The 18,997-nt window shown below is 38.4% G+C and overlaps 1 protein-coding gene across 1 annotated transcript in view; it reads right to left on the reverse strand.

Moving 5' to 3' along the window:
* Positions 1-16,328: 16,328 nt before the first annotated feature.
* DSC3 (desmocollin 3) overlaps positions 16,329-18,997 on the reverse strand; it is a 60,795-nt gene continuing 58,126 nt past the window's right edge. Inside the window, exon 16 of the mRNA XM_006899563.1 lies at positions 16,329-16,526. Coding sequence (XP_006899625.1) covers positions 16,329-16,526 — 198 coding nt within the window. The remainder of the gene's footprint in view (positions 16,527-18,997) is intronic.

Here is an 18,997-nt window from a genome sequence, read left to right on the forward strand (position 1 = left end):
TGTATCCTCAAGAAAAAAGTCTTCATGTTAACTGATTCCTCGTACCAGAATACTCTCTCTCTTCCTCTGCCCACATATCCTTATGTCCACATGACGTGTTCCCTCATTTATTTTACAGTTTGGTGAAAACCTAGTTTCTCATAAGGAATTTCCTTGTTACTCCTCATGAAATAAAAATCTCCCATCATTCTTTACAACTTTTATCCTCCTTTATTTTCCCTTTATAATATATTGCTGCATGAAATATTGTACACGTGGGCATTTCTTCATCGTGCACCTCCTATCTCTTACTGGAATATAATTGCCATGACAACAAACTTTTACTTTAAAAGTAAAAATTCACTGCTATGACATTTGAATCTAGGACTGACTGTACTTGGCTACAGTACTTATTAGAGAAGTATTCATTCATAATTGACTGGTTTATTAAATGAATGAATGAATGAAGAACCTTGTTTTAGACAATGAACTGAAGCACAGAAAGATTAAGTATCTTCCTCAATTAACTGGAGTAGAAGTTAGAATACTTCCTTGTGGTGAGTCAAAGGCATTATTATGTCTTTGTAGAACTTAAAGTCGTTCAAATTTGGTGCATATACACTAAGACAGACAGACAGGTAGGTAGGTAGGTAGATAGGTAGGTAAGTAGGTAGGTAGGTAGATAATAGATAGATGGATAGATAGCTACTATTGTCTTCTGTTTCTTCTCTCTCTTTGGATCATTGTTCTACTTTGTCTCATCCTTGTGTATCAGAATTCTAATCTTATTCAATTATTATTACATTGGTTATATATAGTGCTGTGTGAAGAGTGCTGGTAGAAAGTTCATATAATTGGCTGGTCAAAATAGTATTTTTTAAAAAACAGATATCCTAGTAACTATATTCAGTGAGACTGAGGAGAGAAGCTTACACATTTTGAAGCATCAGTAAAAACATGTTAAAAAAGAGAGAAGTCTTTTAATCCAAAGTCCTCAGAAACACAGACACTTTAATTTTCCCCAATTATGTGAAGTTCCCTAAGATCTCTGAAACACAGACGTAATCCACAGGGGAGGGTGTCTGCAGGGGGTGGGACAAAGAAGAGTGAGCAAGTATCCTAATTGAATCAGGTTAATAAAATTTAAAGAAGACTCATTAACAACCTGAGATATGCAGATGACACAAAGTTACTTGCTGAAAGTCATAAGGACTTGCAGTACTTAGTAATGAAAATTAAAACTATGATCGTCAGTAAGGGTTAGAGCAGAACATAAAGAAAAATTCTACAATTGAAAACATAAACATCACTATGTTGTTTTTGTTGTGTACCTTCAAGTCTGAACTGACCCGTAGCTGACCTTCCAGGAGGTTTCCTGAGCCAGTTAATTGCAGGAAGGTATTGTCCCACCCCACAGTCTCCCATGGAGCAGCTGGACGATTTGAACCGCCTGCCTTTGGGATTGCAACACAGCTTCCTGAGGTGACAAGTTTTAAATGGTCAAGGATTTCTTTCTTTTCTTTTTTTTTTTTGAATGCACAATCAAGAGTCATGGGAAAAGCAGTAAAAAAAAATCTAATTGGGAAATTCTGCTGCAAAGGAACTAACCCTCCAAAGCATGAAAGAGCAAAGATATCACTTAGAGGACTAAGGTGCACTTGCCTCAAATCATGAGATGTTTTTAGTCACCTTATACACATGCGAACATTGAACAATTAATACAAAGCAGAATTTATGCCTTTAAATTTTGTGCCAGTAGAGAATACTGAAAACGCCATTGACTATCAGGAAAATAAACAAATCCATCCTGGAAGAGGTATGACTGAGAGGCTTCTTAGAAGTGAGGATAGTATACTCGATAAAGCATAAGGTCAACAGTAAAGGCCAATACCCTCAACAAGATTGATTAAGAAAAGTACTTCATGCTTGGTAAAACTGATGGTCAGCAAAAAATCAGGAAAGCTTTCAACAGATGGCTCTAAAAACGGTCTCAAACATGGGAGCAACTAAGATGATAGCACAGGACTAGACACTGCTATGTTGTCCATGGGTTTGGAATTGACTTGGCAACTTCTTAATAACAAGATTGCATATTTATTTCATTTTTTTTTGCATCAAACTCAGTGAATTGGAACAGTTCAAGGTAAAGGTAAATTAAGTTATGAAATAGATGGTGAAGAGATTGAAGTTGCTAACAATTACAACTTACTTGGCTCCACAATCAGCACTTTTAACACAAGCTGTCAGGAAATCAAAAGATGAAATGCACTGGGAAAATATGCTATCAGAGACCTCTCCAGAGTACTGAAAAGCAACGATGTCAGTCTAGAGACTAAGGTGCACCTGATCCAGGCCATGGTCTTCACAATTACTTGTTTTGCATCAAAGAGCTGGACAACGACTAAGGATGAAAGAAGAAGAAGAAATGCCTTTGAGTTATGGCGCCGGAGAAGAGTCTTGAACATACCAAAGAGTGCCAAGAAAACAAATAGGTCTGTCTTAGAGAGGGTGAAATTAAGTTTTACCTGGGAGGCTAGGATTTTGATGCTCCTTCTCACACACTTTGGGCACATAACCAGGAGAGATGGTCCTTGAAGGACATCATGCTCAGAAGAGTGGAGGGACAGTGCAAGAGAGGAAGACATCAGATGAGATGTATTGATACAGTAACTGGGGCAATGAGGATTGATGTGTTGGAGTCAGTGAGACTGGCTAAAGATAGGGAAGACTTCAAAGCTGCTATACATAGTGTCACTATGAGTTACAGGCAACTCAGTTGCACATAATAAAACAACAACATATATACATCAGTTCAAGGAGCTCTGGTGGCGTAGTGGCAAAAATCTGCACTGCAGTCCCGAAGGCACGTGGTTTAAGACCATTAGCAGCTCTGTGGCAGAAGGATGGGCAATCTAATCTCCTCCTGTGCGACTAACAGCTTCTGAAAACCTGCCAGAGGGTCAGCTGTGGGTTGAGTCCGACTCTACAATACACAACAACTGAATTTTTGGTTAAGAGTATTATCTGCAGCCTTAGCTAGAATTGATTAGAACTCACCAACTGATCAGTAGAAGAACCATGCCTGTTTCTGTTAATAATGCATCCCTGGAACCTTTAGGGTGCAATCTTTCAAAAGTGCAATTGTCACTATGATTCTGAATTGACTAAATAATTTTGGATTGACTTGAGTTTTTATATATAAAAGTGTGTGTGTGTGTGTGTAATATAATTTATACATAATAGTAGTGTCATCCACTTCCAAAACAGCTTGCCTTCAGAAACACTTAGAGAAACGGTGAAAGTTACACAAGTGTTCAGGTCTTTTGTTCATAGGGTTGTTATGAGTCATCTATGATTTGGCAACACTTAACAACAACAACAACAGTAATATTTATATATACACACGCACATAAATACACGAAAGAATTTCCTCTAATGATACATAATATTTGTGTATCAAAAGAGTGAGCTAAGTGTGGCTCCCTTTAGAAGAATATCAGAATATCGCATTGGAGTAAGAAAGGTACAGTTCTGAAACATCATCTACAGTGACTTCACCATCTGTAATACACAGATTCAGCAAGTTATAGACTAGGAACAAAAATGTAGCAAAATTAATTTGGATCAAATCATATTCACATTGTTGTTGTTGTTGTTATGTGCCGTCGAGTCGTTTGCGACTCATAGCGACCCTATGCACAACAGCCCTAAACCCTGCTCTATCCTGCACCAACCGCACCGCCTCTGACACACCCATCTCGATTACCCCAGTCACTGAATCAATCCATCTCATAGAGGGTCTTCCCCTCCTGTGCTGTCCCTCCACCCTCCCAAGCATGATGTCCCTCTCCAAGGACCCGTCCCTCCTGGCAACATGTCCAAAGTATGTCAGACGAAGCCCCAGAATCCTTGCCTCCAAGGAGTAGCTTGGTTTAATCCTCTCCAAGATGAATCTGTTTGTTTTCCTGGCAGTCCATGGTACATTCAGTACCCTTCTCCAGCACCACAGCTCAAAAGCATCCACTCTGCTTCTGTCCTCCCTACTCATTGTCCAACTCTCTGATGCATAACAAGCGATTGCAAATACCATGGCCTGTATCAGGCACACCTTAGTCTCCAGAGAGACACTGTTGCTCCTGAGTACTTTAGAGAGGTCCCTAACAGCAGACTTTCCCATCGCGATGCGCTTTTTGATTTCCTGACTGCTGGTGCCAAGAGTGTTGACTGTGGAGCCGATCAAACTGAAGCTGTAAACACTCTCAATCTCTTCGTCATCCATCCTGACGCTGCCAATTGGTCCAGTGGTGAGAATCTTTGTCTTCTTGACATTGAGCCTCAGTCCATACTGAAGGCTGCAGTCCTTGACCCTTCGCAGCAAGTGCATGAGGTCCTCCTCAGTTTCAGCAAGCAGGGTTGTGTCATCTGCATAATGGAGATTGTTAATAGAACTTCCACCAATCCTGATGCCACAATTCTCCTCATAGAGCCCAGCCTCTCAGATAATCTGCTCTGCATACATGTTGAAAAGGTATGGAGACAGGATGCATCCCTGGCGTACACCCTTCCCAATTTTGAACCATGCAGTGTTACCCTGCTCTGTTCTGACTACTGCCTCTTGGTCCAAGTATAGGTTTTGCATTAGCACAATTAAATGTTCTGGGATTCCCATTCTTCTCAGAGTCAGCCACAGTTTGTTATGATCCATTACTTTTTTTTTCTCTCTGCTTTATTTGTTCTCGTTCTATGCTTATTAAGTGTAACCTCTTTTCTTGTGTTTCTCCACAGAACTTTATTAAATGTCTGCTTTAACTTCCCTCTGCTAGTTCATATTAAGGGGGAAAACTGAGACATTTCACTATATCAGAAATTTATATGGATCTGCCCTTTACCTTGGAGCCTGTAACAACATCATGTTAGATAAATTTGCACATTCTCAAAACTAATTTTCCATGTCTCAGCACAGCTTTATGGTCAGTAAAGCAATTTACCTAAACTCATATTATTATATATAAACTAATAATTTATATATATAAAATATATAATGTATATATAATATATAATGTATATATCATGTAGAAAATATTAATGTTAGAAATTAAATTACCATTTGAGAATATAATTAATAATATCTCTATAGTTTAGGTTATAGGTACACACAAAATATAAGTCAAAAGTAACAAAAGGGCTTGAGCATGTCAGAGATTGTGAGAAAGGCACAAGATAGGCCAGAATCCAGATCCGTTATTCATAGGGCAGTTATGAGATGTTGATGTTGACGGCAGTTAACAACAGCTGTTGTTTGTCAGCTGCTTTTGAGTCAAGACTGACTCACAGTAACTCTATGAACAATAAATATGAACTCTGCCCTACCCTATGCCATCGTAATCATGTCTCGAATAAATGAATCCATTTCTGTAGTCATTGTTTCTCCATCTCTTGGAAAGTCTTACTGTATCCTGCTGACCACCCTGCACCACCACCACGCCCCACCCCACCACCACTCCACTCCCCACCCCCACCTTTCCAAGTGTAATGTCTGTTTTCAAGGATCAGCCCATTCTAACAACATGCTCAAAGTATGTGAGGACGCTGGCTGTACTTTCTTTCCAAGACATACCTGTTTTTCTTTTGGCAGCCCATAGGCTGTTCAGTACTCTTCTGTAATACCACATCTCCATACACATTTCTATCCCATAGTACACATATCTGTTCATGAATTCTGGAAAAAATTAGATAAAATAAGTATAAAATGTGTGAGTACATGGAGTAAGAACAAAATAGTCAGATGCCATCTGAAATCATATTACATCTATTTACTTGGTCCAAGTACTTGCTTACAATAGCCAAGTTCACATTTTCCGCCTATGGTGGTTGCATTGTTCACAGAACACAGAGAATGATTATATACTAGGTAGGTTGGAGGTGTTTCTGCCAACTTTTTACTTCTTTCCCACTGGCTGCTGAAGGTTCTACAGTTAAAGTCACACTTAACAACATGTTTGTACAGCCACAGACATCCGCTGCTGTTTGCATTTAAGCACAGGTGAGGCCTGAGTCAGTAAAGGGTGTGTCCCTCTCTCTTGTGGGTACTTGAAAAGGAGCCATTGCCTGGCACTGGGAACCCGAAGCAAACAGGAGAAACACCAAACCTCTCCTACTTATAGGACCCACATGGAACACACCTAACCACAAGAACCACTATAAACCAGTGCAAACCAATTTGTCTCCAGGGAAATGTGTTTCTTTCCTCTCTTCGTTAATCGTCACTTGCTCACTGGGTAGTAGATAAGACTCTTAGTGTCTAAGCACGATCAAATGGATTGAGAAATTATGGTACATTCACATGATGGAATACTATGCAGTATGCAGGAGCAATGATTTTGTAAATCACTAACTTGGGAGGGAATGGAGTGCATTAGCTGAGCGAACTAACTCAGTCCCATAAGGACAAATAGTGTATAAGATCATTATTGTAGAATGTGTATGAGGACCCAATGGGAGGGGAGACCAAGGGGTGCAGATGGACGGAGGTGCAGGTGGTGGTTAATTTGATGGGTGGAGGCTAAAGGAAATGGGAAAGATCTAGTGTGAAAAACAATGTGTACTAACTTTGTAAGTAAACTAGAGTAAAATAAAATTTTTATTTAAAAAAATACTTTTAAAAATTCAGTTTATTTCCCAAGGGTTCCCCAAATCTTTCTTTTTCTTTTTTTTTTAACTGAAAGAGTTGACAATTTTAATTTCACATGTAGCAACCCCAACTAAAATTGCTTTTTTAATCCTTTGCCCATTAATCCGCCCCAAAACTATTCTCTCTGTGACAGAAAGGGGGGGGGCAATGCTTCGTAGTCATGTTGTTAAAAAATACCCCAAAGTCACAGCACCACCATCTCCTGGTGAAGTAGGACAAGTAATATAAAACTGATACAAAGAAGCTGCACTTTGTCCTTATCTGTCTGGTCCAGTCATTCATGATCATGTGGGCACCATCATGTGATGGGCAGGGGGGCCTCATCACTGGGAGACCAGGCATCACTGGTTGTGGCCTCCCCTGGGTGGTCTCATACCAGGAGCAGTCCCACTGGCATCATCCCAGGAGGAGGAGGACCCATCATTGGCATCATAGGAAGGCCTCCCCCATGTGGGGTGCTGGCATCATGCCAGGACGAGGAGGCCCCAGGAGACTGGGTGGAGGTGGGATCATGGCACCTGCTGGAGGACAAGCAGAGAACGGAGTAGGAGGCATCATTCCTTGTGGAAATGCAGCCATTGTTTTTTCAACTAAGCTCTGGGCCTGGTCTTCTGTCATTTGTGACAGCAGCCTTTCACACTCTCTTTGTGTTTCCTGCCACTGCAGTGAGTCTTTCTCAAAGATGGTGAGTCCCGGGTGAGATACAGGTTCTCAGTTGTCACAATGTAACTTGGGCACATTGATCCCCACAGGCCGTTGGCGGCACCCTTCTGTGCCACCCGGAAATGGCTCCTTTTCTTTTTCTACTCCTCACTTTATAGTTCAAGTTCTTAGTCAGCCAGGACAATAGAAGATAAACTCCAGTTATTTGAACTATTATTCCCACCCTCTTTTACTGGCATTACGTGTAAGGTTTACCTCATCCTGTGAGGCACCAAGGTGTGCCAGGTGGGGCGAGCATCTGGCTTCGGTCACTGCCTCACACATGTGGTCACTGGGACAGTGTCACTTTGTCTCCAGTCACCTGGGAACCTTGCGCCTGGCATCTCTCAACCTCCTCCTTTGGCATATTTGTGGAATATATAGCAAACACAAGAGGGTTTGGTTGCTCTAATGGACTGGAGGATGTGGAGTAAGAATAAATTAAAGTATCAACCAGAAAGAAAAGCACGTTATAAATGTCTCTTTTGTCTTGCCAGCATGTTTAAAGCACATGCCTTCTACCACCACCTATGTTGTTAGGTGCGGGTCAGTTGCCTCTGACTCAGAGGGAGCCTTGTGTCCCTTACATACAGAACAAAACCCTGACTATTCTCCTAACCTCTGCTGGGCTTGAACCCATGGTAGCAGACACCGTGTCAATCCTTCTCCGTGGGGATCTTCCTCTTTCTCACTGACTCTTCGCACTCCATAACTATCTCTCTGTGCCCTGTGGGTGTGATGCTGGGCAGCAAGCAGACAGGGTAAGGGAATCACCCCTAAGGTCTCTTGAAATCAGTAAAGCACCGACTGGAGTCAAGAAGATGTTCTATACCGACAAAGGTCATAGTTTGTGGTTATGCTGCTGGCACTTTTGGGGTTACTTGGGGGCTGTGCTGATAGTTTAGGTGGCCCCCTGACAGTCATGAATGTATAATATCCAGACAGGCTCTCCCTGCAGGTCTCTAGTGGTCTTCTGTAGAAAGTATTCTCACGTAGTACCGCAGAATGTTTCCAGCAGAACACGCTTAAGAAATGGGCTTTCTATTAAGACAGTAGGGAGCTCTGGGAGCCTAGAGATAAGTAAGCAGCACTGTAATCTCAAAGGCGAGAGATTCTAATCCACCAGTTGCACTATAGGAGGAGAGACAATCTCTTCCCATGCTATTTACTGCCTCTAAAAACCCACTGGAGGGTCAGCCATGAGTTGACTGACCCAACAACACATAATAACATTCTATAGAGTAGGGAGCTCTAGTGGCCTAATGGCAAAGAGGTGTACTGCTGTTGCAAAGGCATGTGGTTGGAATCCAGCAGCTGCTCTGCAGAATAAAGATGGACAGTCTCCTCCTGTGAGATTTATTACCTCTAAAAGCCCACTGGTGCGCCAGTTCTGACTTGATGGCATACAACAACAATACAAACACAAGGCACACTGTAGAATCCATCACTGGCTCTGTGGGAGAAGAAGGAGCAATTTCCAACTATGTTGTTTACTCTATGAAAACCTATCAGAGGCTCAGCTATGAGTCATTTTCTGATTAGACAGCACAGAACAACAACAATACAAATGGAGGGAACTCTGATGACATAGTCCATAAATAGTTATGCTACTGGCTCAGAGGCCTTGATTCACTGGATCCTTGGAGGGGGGCAGTGAGGGGCAAGGTGGACAATTTCCTCTTGTACCATCTACAACCTTGGAAACTCACTGGAGAGCCTGTTTTTGTGGGAACCAACTAAATGTCAGTGAAAGAGAAAATACAAACTTTTTTTTTCTCTGAAATTATATGTTTATATGTTGTCTTATCATGCACTCTACAACCTAATTTTACACCTAAAACTTTGGCCTTTACTACCTAGAAGCAATGCAATGTATAGTTAATCATTTCAAGAATCTCATGAGGCAGTTGCTATATGACTCTAGTTCAAAGAATCTTCTTAAGGTTGTACAGTTAGTAAGGGGCGGAGCTAGGATTCAAATCCAAGCTCTCTAGTTTTTAAAATTCAGGCTTGTCCACCACTGTGACTCAATATTTAACCAAAGTAATACTTCTAAATATTTGACATTTGTCCAATTCTATGCAATTACAAGGAAAAAATTCAATTAATATCATGGAAATAAATTATTTACACACAAAAAGTATGGTCATCATAGAAGAAATGTTAACTAAATTATGTTTACATTTAGGACTTGTATAAATAAAATTTTGGAACAAGTTGTAAGAAGGCATCATTTTACAGAGAAAGAAGATTCACTATGTGACACACCACCACTTCTTCCAATGGATCGTCTTATAATTCAAGTTCAGAGATCATACACCTATAAGAATAGAATATCATTTCCTTTCTCAAAGAATTTATGTTTCCGTTGACTATTTTTCTCCTTAAAATATTGTATCAGTTTGCTGTTTCTGGAATGTTCTGCACCTACAGCTACTTTCTAATAAGTTTTAACCCAAATTATAATCATATATCTACGTCTGATCCTCATTCCATGGTCTCTTCTGAGTCTAGTGTATATTTTTGGAAATTCTCTGTTGATGGTTTTAGTCATTTTTAAAAACAATCTTCAGCAAGGTTTTAATTGTATATTAATGGCATTATTTCATAATTGCAACATTCTGTTGGATTGCCTTTCTCTCCAATAGAGACAAACATGGGTCTTTTCATGAATCAGTTGGACAAATATCTGTCTTTCAAATTTATTAACACAGACTGGTGAGTATGCCTTCATCTGAACCTGTTTGTTGAAATCATTCCAGTTGGTATTTCATGAATCCCAGGCGCATATTTTTTTTTTTTTTTGGCTGATGTCTTCAGCACCATTTGGACCTCTTTCTTCAGTACTATTGTTTTTTGACCATATGCTACGTCCTGAAATTGTTCAACTAATTAACTCTATGCATTCTTTCCATTTTCTTTTGATGTTTATTGTCTCATTCAAGATTTTTGCCCATAGACTTCTTCAGTGTTGCAACTTAATGTTCTTCAATTCTTTCAGCTTCAGAAATGCTGAATGCACCTTTCCTTTTTTTGTTTACAGCTAACTTTTTTACATTTCATTGTAATACTTTAATAAAACACACACACACACACACACACAAAATCAAACTCACTGCCATCTAATCTATTCCAATTCCTGGTGATCCTCTGTTGGATTTCTGAGGCTATAAATTTTTGCAAGAAGAGATCTTTCTCTTGAAGTGTCTGGTGACTTAACAACTGTTGACCTTTCATCCTTCCAGTGAGTAGGTCAGCACTAGATAGCTTTCTAATTCTCTCTCTCTGCCTATGAGTCAGCACCAACACATAGCCGACCCTCTGGCAAGCTTTCAGAGACTGTAAATCACACAGGAAGAAACCATCTTTGTCCTACAGAGCCTATAGTGCTGCCACAGAGGCTTAGCCTTTAGGTAAGCAGTGCATTTGGCTATGGATTACTCCAGCAGTACTCCCAAACTGGCTAGTTACACTTCTAAAATTTGTTGCAAAAAAAAAAAATAGTGATCTCCTCCAAACAGCTATGTATGTTGTTGTTGTTGTATGTCTTTGAGTCAGAACTGAAGCATAGCTGATTCTCCAGCAAGTTTTCAGAGGCATTAAATCACGTAGGACAGGATTGCTTATCCTTCTCCTGCAGAGCAGCAGGTAGACTGGAACTTCGTACCTTTGGTCTGTAGCACAGCTTCTTACCACTAGGCTACTATCTCTATGTTGTTGAGTGCTTTTGAGTCAGACCCAACCCACAGTTGACCTTTCAGTAGGCTTTCAGAGACAGTTAATGGCCTGGAAGGAGATTACCTGTCCATCTTCTGAGAAGCAGCTTTTGACTTACTACTCAGCCACCAGGACACATATACGTAACATTTTATTTAAGATCTCTGTTATACGTAACATTTTATTTAAGATCTCTATTATATGTAACATTTTATTTAAGATCTCTGGGGGGGGTGAGAAAATAGTGCAACAATGAATGAATGGAAATCCAAAATCTCTGTAAATGCTCATTAAAATTAATAAAATTTAATAATAAAAAAAGATCTCTGTTTGCATGACAATCTTATGTTTCATTTTGTTTTGTAACATGAATACCTTGGAATCATTTAATCTTCAAATACATTAAACACAAGTAAGCCGGTTAAAACTGTTTTATTGAATTCATTATCTATAACTGTTATGTTCCAGAATCCCACTTTTGTTTAAAACACAAGTTTATTTAAAAGCGAAGGAACTTGTTTTCATAGAAAAATTAAAGTCTGTTAAAAATATTGCAAAGCAAACCACACCATTTTTAGGCAGTTAACTGCATTCTTATAAAAAAATAGGGAACAACATCTGTATATAAAAAATACAGGATCATTCAATGCAGAGAAAAAAATAAAGTTAGAAACACTTACCTGCACATTAAAATAGTATCATTTTTACCTTACATATTGAAGAAAGAACATTAAGTGCTAAAAAGAGATTACAATAAAATTAGATTTTTAAACAGAAAATCATGCTTTAAAAAGAATAAGTCTAAAAATTTACATTTCAAGGACTTAATAATAAAAGGGAAATGTAGAATCAAGTTAGAGTTTTAGGTGTATATTTAGATGAAGAACTTGGACGTTAGTTGAAGATCTTCTATTACAGCGTGCAGAGAGGTACGAAAAGGAATGAAACATTCCTCGAGAATAATCTCTGTTCTCTTCAACCCGTTCAGACCTATCCTGTGAATGACTTCTGACTCACACCATCAGCTCTTTCCTCTTTGTTTCCAACTCCAAATAAGGTGAGGCATGAAGAAGGGCTGGCTAGTAGATCACAGAAATTAAAAGGCAATTAACCACTGGCCTCTGAAAAGCAAGAAAGTCTGGCAAGGCAGAGTCTAGAAAAAAATTGTAACATAAACAATACTGCCTTTGCTACCTACACTCAGGTCCTTCTTCAAGCTGCTCCTCAGCCCTTGAAGGCCAGGTGCCTGTATTTCTCTCTGTCTGTCCAAATAACTCCCATGGGCTGACCCTCTCCAAAGTAGCCTGTTTTCCAAAATTAACTCTCCACATTTTTCATTGACATAACTCAAAATCCCTACTTCTGTAATTTTTAATAGTCTCTTAATAAACTGATAAACATTTTTGCACACAGAAGACTGCTTGACAATGGGGGCCTGGAGTAGTTGCAATTTAAATACATCTCCTGGCAGTGTTCCGGACAATGATGGGAGGGAGATTAAGGGAGCCTAGTGGGAGTGCTGGCTCTCACCATACCAACCTCCCTTTATAAGAGGGCAAAAAGTTGGGAAATGAAGTGTTTGCAGGCAATCTCTGTGCAATTTAACTGCCTCCGAAAACCTACTGGAGGGTCAACTATGGGTCAGTTCCGACTCGATGTTACACAACAAGAAACAACGCCAAGCCTCTGACTAGAAAGAACACTACGCAAGTGGTGATGGATAGGTACGTAGGCATGAGCCTATTCAAACCCGTCAGCAAGGTTCTCTAAGATATAACTGAGAGGATGTGTCCATGTGGTTGTAAATTAAAAGTGAGAAAGAAAAATGAGGAAAGTGGGTTTATTTTCAGTAAAAATAAGGTTTTAAAAATGTTTTGGTTTTAGCTTCCAAGAAAAACACCTCATCTCTGGAGGCTTGCCACCAAAAAAGCAGGGCGAACTAGCTACAACAAGCTCGATTTGTTCTTAATTTGAGGATGCAGCAAGCTGTAGGCGCCCTGCAAAGCAAATGTACTGCTTTCTGTGCGTCCCTCTTTTCTTTCCACCAAAGCCATTAGAAGTCTCACGTAAATCACTGCTGTCCACTTGATGCTAACTAACACTTGGTGGCCCTGAAGTACAGAGAACTGCCATGTAGGGGTTTCTGAGGCTATAATCTGGATGGAAGCACATAGCCACATGCATCTCCTGTAGAGCAGCTGGTGGATTCAAACAGCTAAACTTTCACATAACAGCAGAGCACTTAACCACTGTGACCCCAGAATTCCTAAAGTTTCACACAGCTGTGTACAATTTTAACCAAATTACACACATCACATGCATCAATTATTTCCTGGTTTCATGCAGTAACTAAGATTAAGAAGCTCCCTCTCACTTTTAAATTCTAGATTCCTATTGGACAAACAAGATGGTGGTTTCATTTTAAAGTCTTTCATTTCTTCGTTTTCATTTCCTTTAAATATTGCTTTATAATTGTTTTGGTAGAATCAACAAGACTCTCTAATTTGGTAGTATTGTTAAATGAATTGCTAAAAAAAATTGCTGTAGGTCATCATGGTATATTCTGCTTCAAAGTCAAAAGAATAGTTTGCATATAGAGAGAAGCAAGTTGTGGTGGGAGTGAGAATTGCTCTTAACTTTTCATAACTGAAGAAGAACATTAATTTATTCTTGATTTGGGTAATAAGGGGAGATGTGTTAGAGACATTGTTTTTCTCTCCCCAAGCTTTTTTCAAATAACTATATCTAATATTATTTGCTTATTTATGAACTATCACTATATATTCCTATATATATCACTACTTAGTCATATATATACATACATATGTAGTTGTTATTATTATGTGCCATCTATATATTAGTATATAATAATGCCATAGCAGATATTCATAATTTTAACTGTTAAGATTCATTTAGGGGGTTATCTTGTGAGACCTTTTTTTAAAGTCTATATCATATCAACAAATCTGAAATTTAAGCAACATTTTGGAAAGTATTAAATTGTACCTGAGTGTCAAATTTCTCTCGTCTTCTTTACATTTACAGATTTTATAGTACTTGCCTTCTTTAGTTAGGAATAATATAACTTAAAGAAGCTTTGGTGACTTAGTGGTAAGGAGTTGTGCTGCCAACCCAAAGAAACTCAGTTCAAATCCACCAGTTGCTCTGCGGAATATGGATGGACAATCTTTTCCCTCAAAATTTACTCTCTGAAAACCCACTGGAAGGTCAGCTCAGAGTCAGTTCCAACTCAATGGCACACAACAATATATCTTAAGGGGGTTTTGGTGGCATAGGCCACAGCAAGTTGCACTCCTACCACAAAGGTAATGTCTCTCTCTGTGGTTCAAATCCACCAGCTTCTCTGTGAGAGAAAGAAGAACAATCTCCTCCAGTGCAGTTTATGGCGCCTGAGAACCTGCTGGAGGGTCAGCTATGAGTTGGTTTTAATTCAACAACAATGAGCTTGAGTAGTTTTTTTTAAACACATCTTATTTGAAAATGTCACAAGTGGAGATGCATGCTCATCCCTTGCTGGTCCTCATAACTATGAGAATGACTGCAGTCAGTTTCTGCAGACTCTATTGTAGGAATCAGAATCAGAATCTCTCTAAAGATAGTATATGCTAACTGCAGATGACTACGGCTGAGAGAAAATACAGAGCCATATGTGCTGAACTTGCAAATGAAAATATGAGATCACAACATTCAGAGAAAAATTATTTTCCCCTCAAAATAATACGCATTACGACAACTTACCAACACTAGCTCTTAGTCTCAGAAAAAGAAAATTTTGAAGACTTGCAGTTCCAACCTCAACAGTAGAGCTTTCGTTTTTGCTGTTTTTCACTAAATTGTTGACAACAATCATACATGTTGAATAAATTTTGTTTTGTTTCTTGAGAATAAGAATACTTCTATTCCTCATCATAGTCCTTTTATAAACCATAAATTGCACATTCAAACATATAAAAACCATTTTCCCTACATTTTCCTGATGTAGCTTGAGTATGTGGCTATTTCACAAACTGAAAATTTGTCATAGTAAATTTGCCAAGATAGCCAAACAGATAAGATCATTTCGTCTATCAAAATGGACCAAAGTAACCACATAGATAAGACCATTCTTCTTAATATAATTACTAGATATAGACAGAAAGAAGGCACAATTCTAGTTAAGAGCCACAGACCGGGTACTACATATTTTTCAGAGCTTAAAAAATATATATAACATCATTGTTCAATACGCCCCTTTTCCATTTATATCCAACATCTGGAACAACACTACAACTTCTAGCTAGGTAGATATTTTATTATACAGGTATACTTTGTATTATTGTGTTTCACAGATACTGTGTTTTTCACAAACTGAAGGTTTGTAGTAATTCTGCACTTGAGCAAGTTTATCATTTCTATTTTTCCAGTATGAACAGAATGTAATGAGTTTGTGTTTCTGTGTCAAACTTTTTCATATTATTATTACATATACACTACATTACAGTAAACTCTAAGTACAACCTTTGTATGCACAGGAAACCCCAAAATTCATTTGACCCATTTTATTGCAATAGTGGCTTTACTGTAATGGTCTGTGACCAAACTTGCAATATCTCTAAGTTAAGCCTGTAGCCAACCAGACATACTTCAACTATTACCAGATTACTAACACATTTATTAAGAAACTATCTGTAAAGAAGAGCAGGGTTGTGTTTTTTGGTTTTTTTTCACAGACTTGATTTCAAATGATAAAAATCTTTAAAATTCCTTCAATGTCTATTTGCTCAGCAGTCAAGAAGGCAAATATCTCTCGTAACATTTTGCCTATTTTGAAAAAGGTAGGCAACAAATACCTTTAAAAACATAATTTGGGAAAAAAAGATATTTTAGTGCATGTTAAAATGTTTGGTATTTTTTATACATAGGAAGGTATACTATATATTAAAAAAATTGACAAACTGAGTAACTACCTAACTGCTCCAAGTCACATAAAAATTTGATTTACAAATTTAAGAAGAGGATTTGTTAATAATCTAGGGACTTCCTGTACAAATAAATGAGAGGAAAAAAAATCTAAAAAAGAAAACAATTTGGAAAAGAGAGCAATTTGGAAAATACATCCTATTCTATCCAGCATAAATACGCTTTTGTGTCTGTGTGTATAAACTGCATTTTGAAATAACCCCCTTTGAAAGTCGCTAAAACTTCAAAGAAATATATGCATAATTATAGCGCAGTGACACTATCTTTTTACACATGCTTCTGCTAATGCAGAGAATTTGGGCTCCAAATTGTTCAGAAAGTCAAGTCCATCTTCCTCCTGCTTTTCGCTGCAACAGCCTACTGACCCCGCCGGAGAGCCTCTTCCTTCATAGTTATACGTAAGGACGTAATCTTGAGCTCGCACATGGTCTTCATTCTGATTATACATATTTAATTTCTGTAACACAGAAATAAAAAGTGACTGTATTACTGTTTTAAACACACAAGAACATTTGAACAGAAAAGTTCTTTTTTATTTACCTTTTAATGTTTAATTTTAATCAGTGAGTCCTCTAATGGTTTCCTACGTACAAAAAATGCACATGATTGGTCTATATCACAACCATACCAAGAAGTTAGTATATTTCACATTTCTAGCAATACAGACAGATAAAAATTATGCATAGACAGTTTAAACATTTTTCAATGATGACATGTGTTTATCTTGTAATTGTGTAGCCGGACAGTCTAAAAAAATGGAGGCAATTTGTATTGTGGTTAAAAATTTGAACTTGAACATCAGCAGTCATGGTTTTGGGTCACAGCTCTGGAATTATCAATAAACTATATAATTGGGGGCAAGTTACTAACCATCTTTAAATCTTGCTTTCTTAACCTCTAAAATGGGAATATAAATAGTGACCATTTTACAGTTTATTCTAGAAAAAAAAGATATGCCTTTGTTATCACCAACATATGATAAATGTACAATGAATATGAACCAGTAACACTATCACATTTCTTTGAAGATATGGAGATGCACACATGCACGCACACAGAAAACACACACACACACACACACACACACACACACACGTGAAACTTTTTAAAAATTACCTTATAAAAACCAGGATTTATAATAGAGAAGCTAAAGATCTTCCTTCATGTTATCTACCATTGGCTTCTCTCTCAACTCTTTCTTTTTCTCACCTCTGTTAACCCTTTCTCTACATGCGAGCTTGCTGGTTGGCCTTACATTATCAAACATAGTAATTTAAAATCCTTGATGGCCTCATTCATATCTCATTTCATGATGTATCTCAAGAGAATGCATATGAATGTTTCTTAAGTTTATATCTTCTCAACCTGAAAAGTACATGAATGCTTTTTGGAATTAGGAAAGATATTATAATTTGACTTGATAAAAATCTATGCTAGGGATAGATGATAACTGCAGTCTTATCACAGAATTGTTGTCATGTGCCATCGAGTCGCCTGCGGCTCAGAGAGACCCTGTGTACAACAGCCCTAAACCCTGCTCTGTCCTGTGCCAATCTCAGTCTCTGACACACCCATCACGATTACCCCAGTCACCAAATCAATCCACCTCATAGAGGGTCTTTCTCTCCTGTGCTGTCCCTCCAACCTCCCAAGCATGACATCCTTCTCCAAGGACTGGTCCCTCCTTGCTACATATTCAAAGTATGTCAGATGAAACTTTAAAATCCTTGCCTCCAAGGAGCAGTCTGGTTTAACCCTCTCCAGGATAAACCTGTTCATTTTCTTAGCAGTCCATGATTTATTTAATAATATTCTCCAACATCACAGCTCAAAGGCATCAATTCTTCTATCCTTCCTAGTCATTGTGCAGCTTTCTGGTGCATAGAAAGTGATTATAAAGACTATGGCCTGTATCAGGCACACCTTAATCTCCAGAGTGACATCATTGCTCTTCAGTACTTTGGAGATGTCACTAACAGCAGAATTTCCTTCACAATACATCTTTTAATTTCCTGGCTGCTGGTGCCAAGAGTGTTGACTGTGGAGCCAAAGCAAACGAAATATTTCTCCTTTATACTTATCATTCAAGGGTGTAACTGATCAATACACTTAACTGCTAACCAAAGGAAGGGAGGTTCAAATCAACCCAGAAAGACCTTGGAAAAGAAGCACTTCTGAAAAATAAGCCACTGAAAATCACATGAGCACAGTTTCACTCTATCATAGATAGGCCACGAGAAGTCAGAACTGAGACTAGTACAACTGATAAACTGCTTGGCTGTCCGAGGATTAAGGACTTCTGGTCTAGTTTATGCTACAATGGTGGTTGTTGCTGTTAAGTGTCGTCGAGTCGTAGGTAACTCATAACGACCCTATGAACGAAAGTCCTCGACACCTGTGTGACTTTCGTCCTTTCTCCAGTTTCATAGGGTTGCCAGAGGCAAGATACTTACAATGGTAAAGAGGTGAAAATCTTATTCTTACAGTAGAGAATTTAATCCAGCAACTGACTATTCTTACTGAACAATAAAATCACTTGAAAATTTTTCTTTAAAAAGCAGACCAACTGAACCAGAAAAATTTAGGGTTTAGTATGGTTATTAACACCAATGAGGATAGAGATCTCAAAGACAGTGAGACTGGCTCAAGATAGGGCAGGGTTCAGAGTTATCATGCATAGGGTCGCTGTGTATCACAAATGACGGCATATAACAACAACAATGGGTATTAATATTCTTTTAAATTTTCTCAGGGGATTTGGCTGTGTTTTCAGTCTTGAAAATTCTTATTTACTTCAGTCTTTGTTTAGTAGTATAAACGCACTTTATATTTTCATTGTGTTACACTGAAACAATTCATGTAGATCACATTACTTAATCTTCTTAGAACTATTTGTAGATGCTTGCGTTTTCACATTAACATGGAGAT

The sequence above is a fragment of the Elephantulus edwardii genome, unplaced genomic scaffold (assembly GCF_000299155.1).
Source record: "Elephantulus edwardii isolate Elephantulus edwardi_28Jun2011 unplaced genomic scaffold, EleEdw1.0 scaffold00261, whole genome shotgun sequence".
Taxonomy (NCBI): Eukaryota; Metazoa; Chordata; class Mammalia; order Macroscelidea; family Macroscelididae; genus Elephantulus; species Elephantulus edwardii.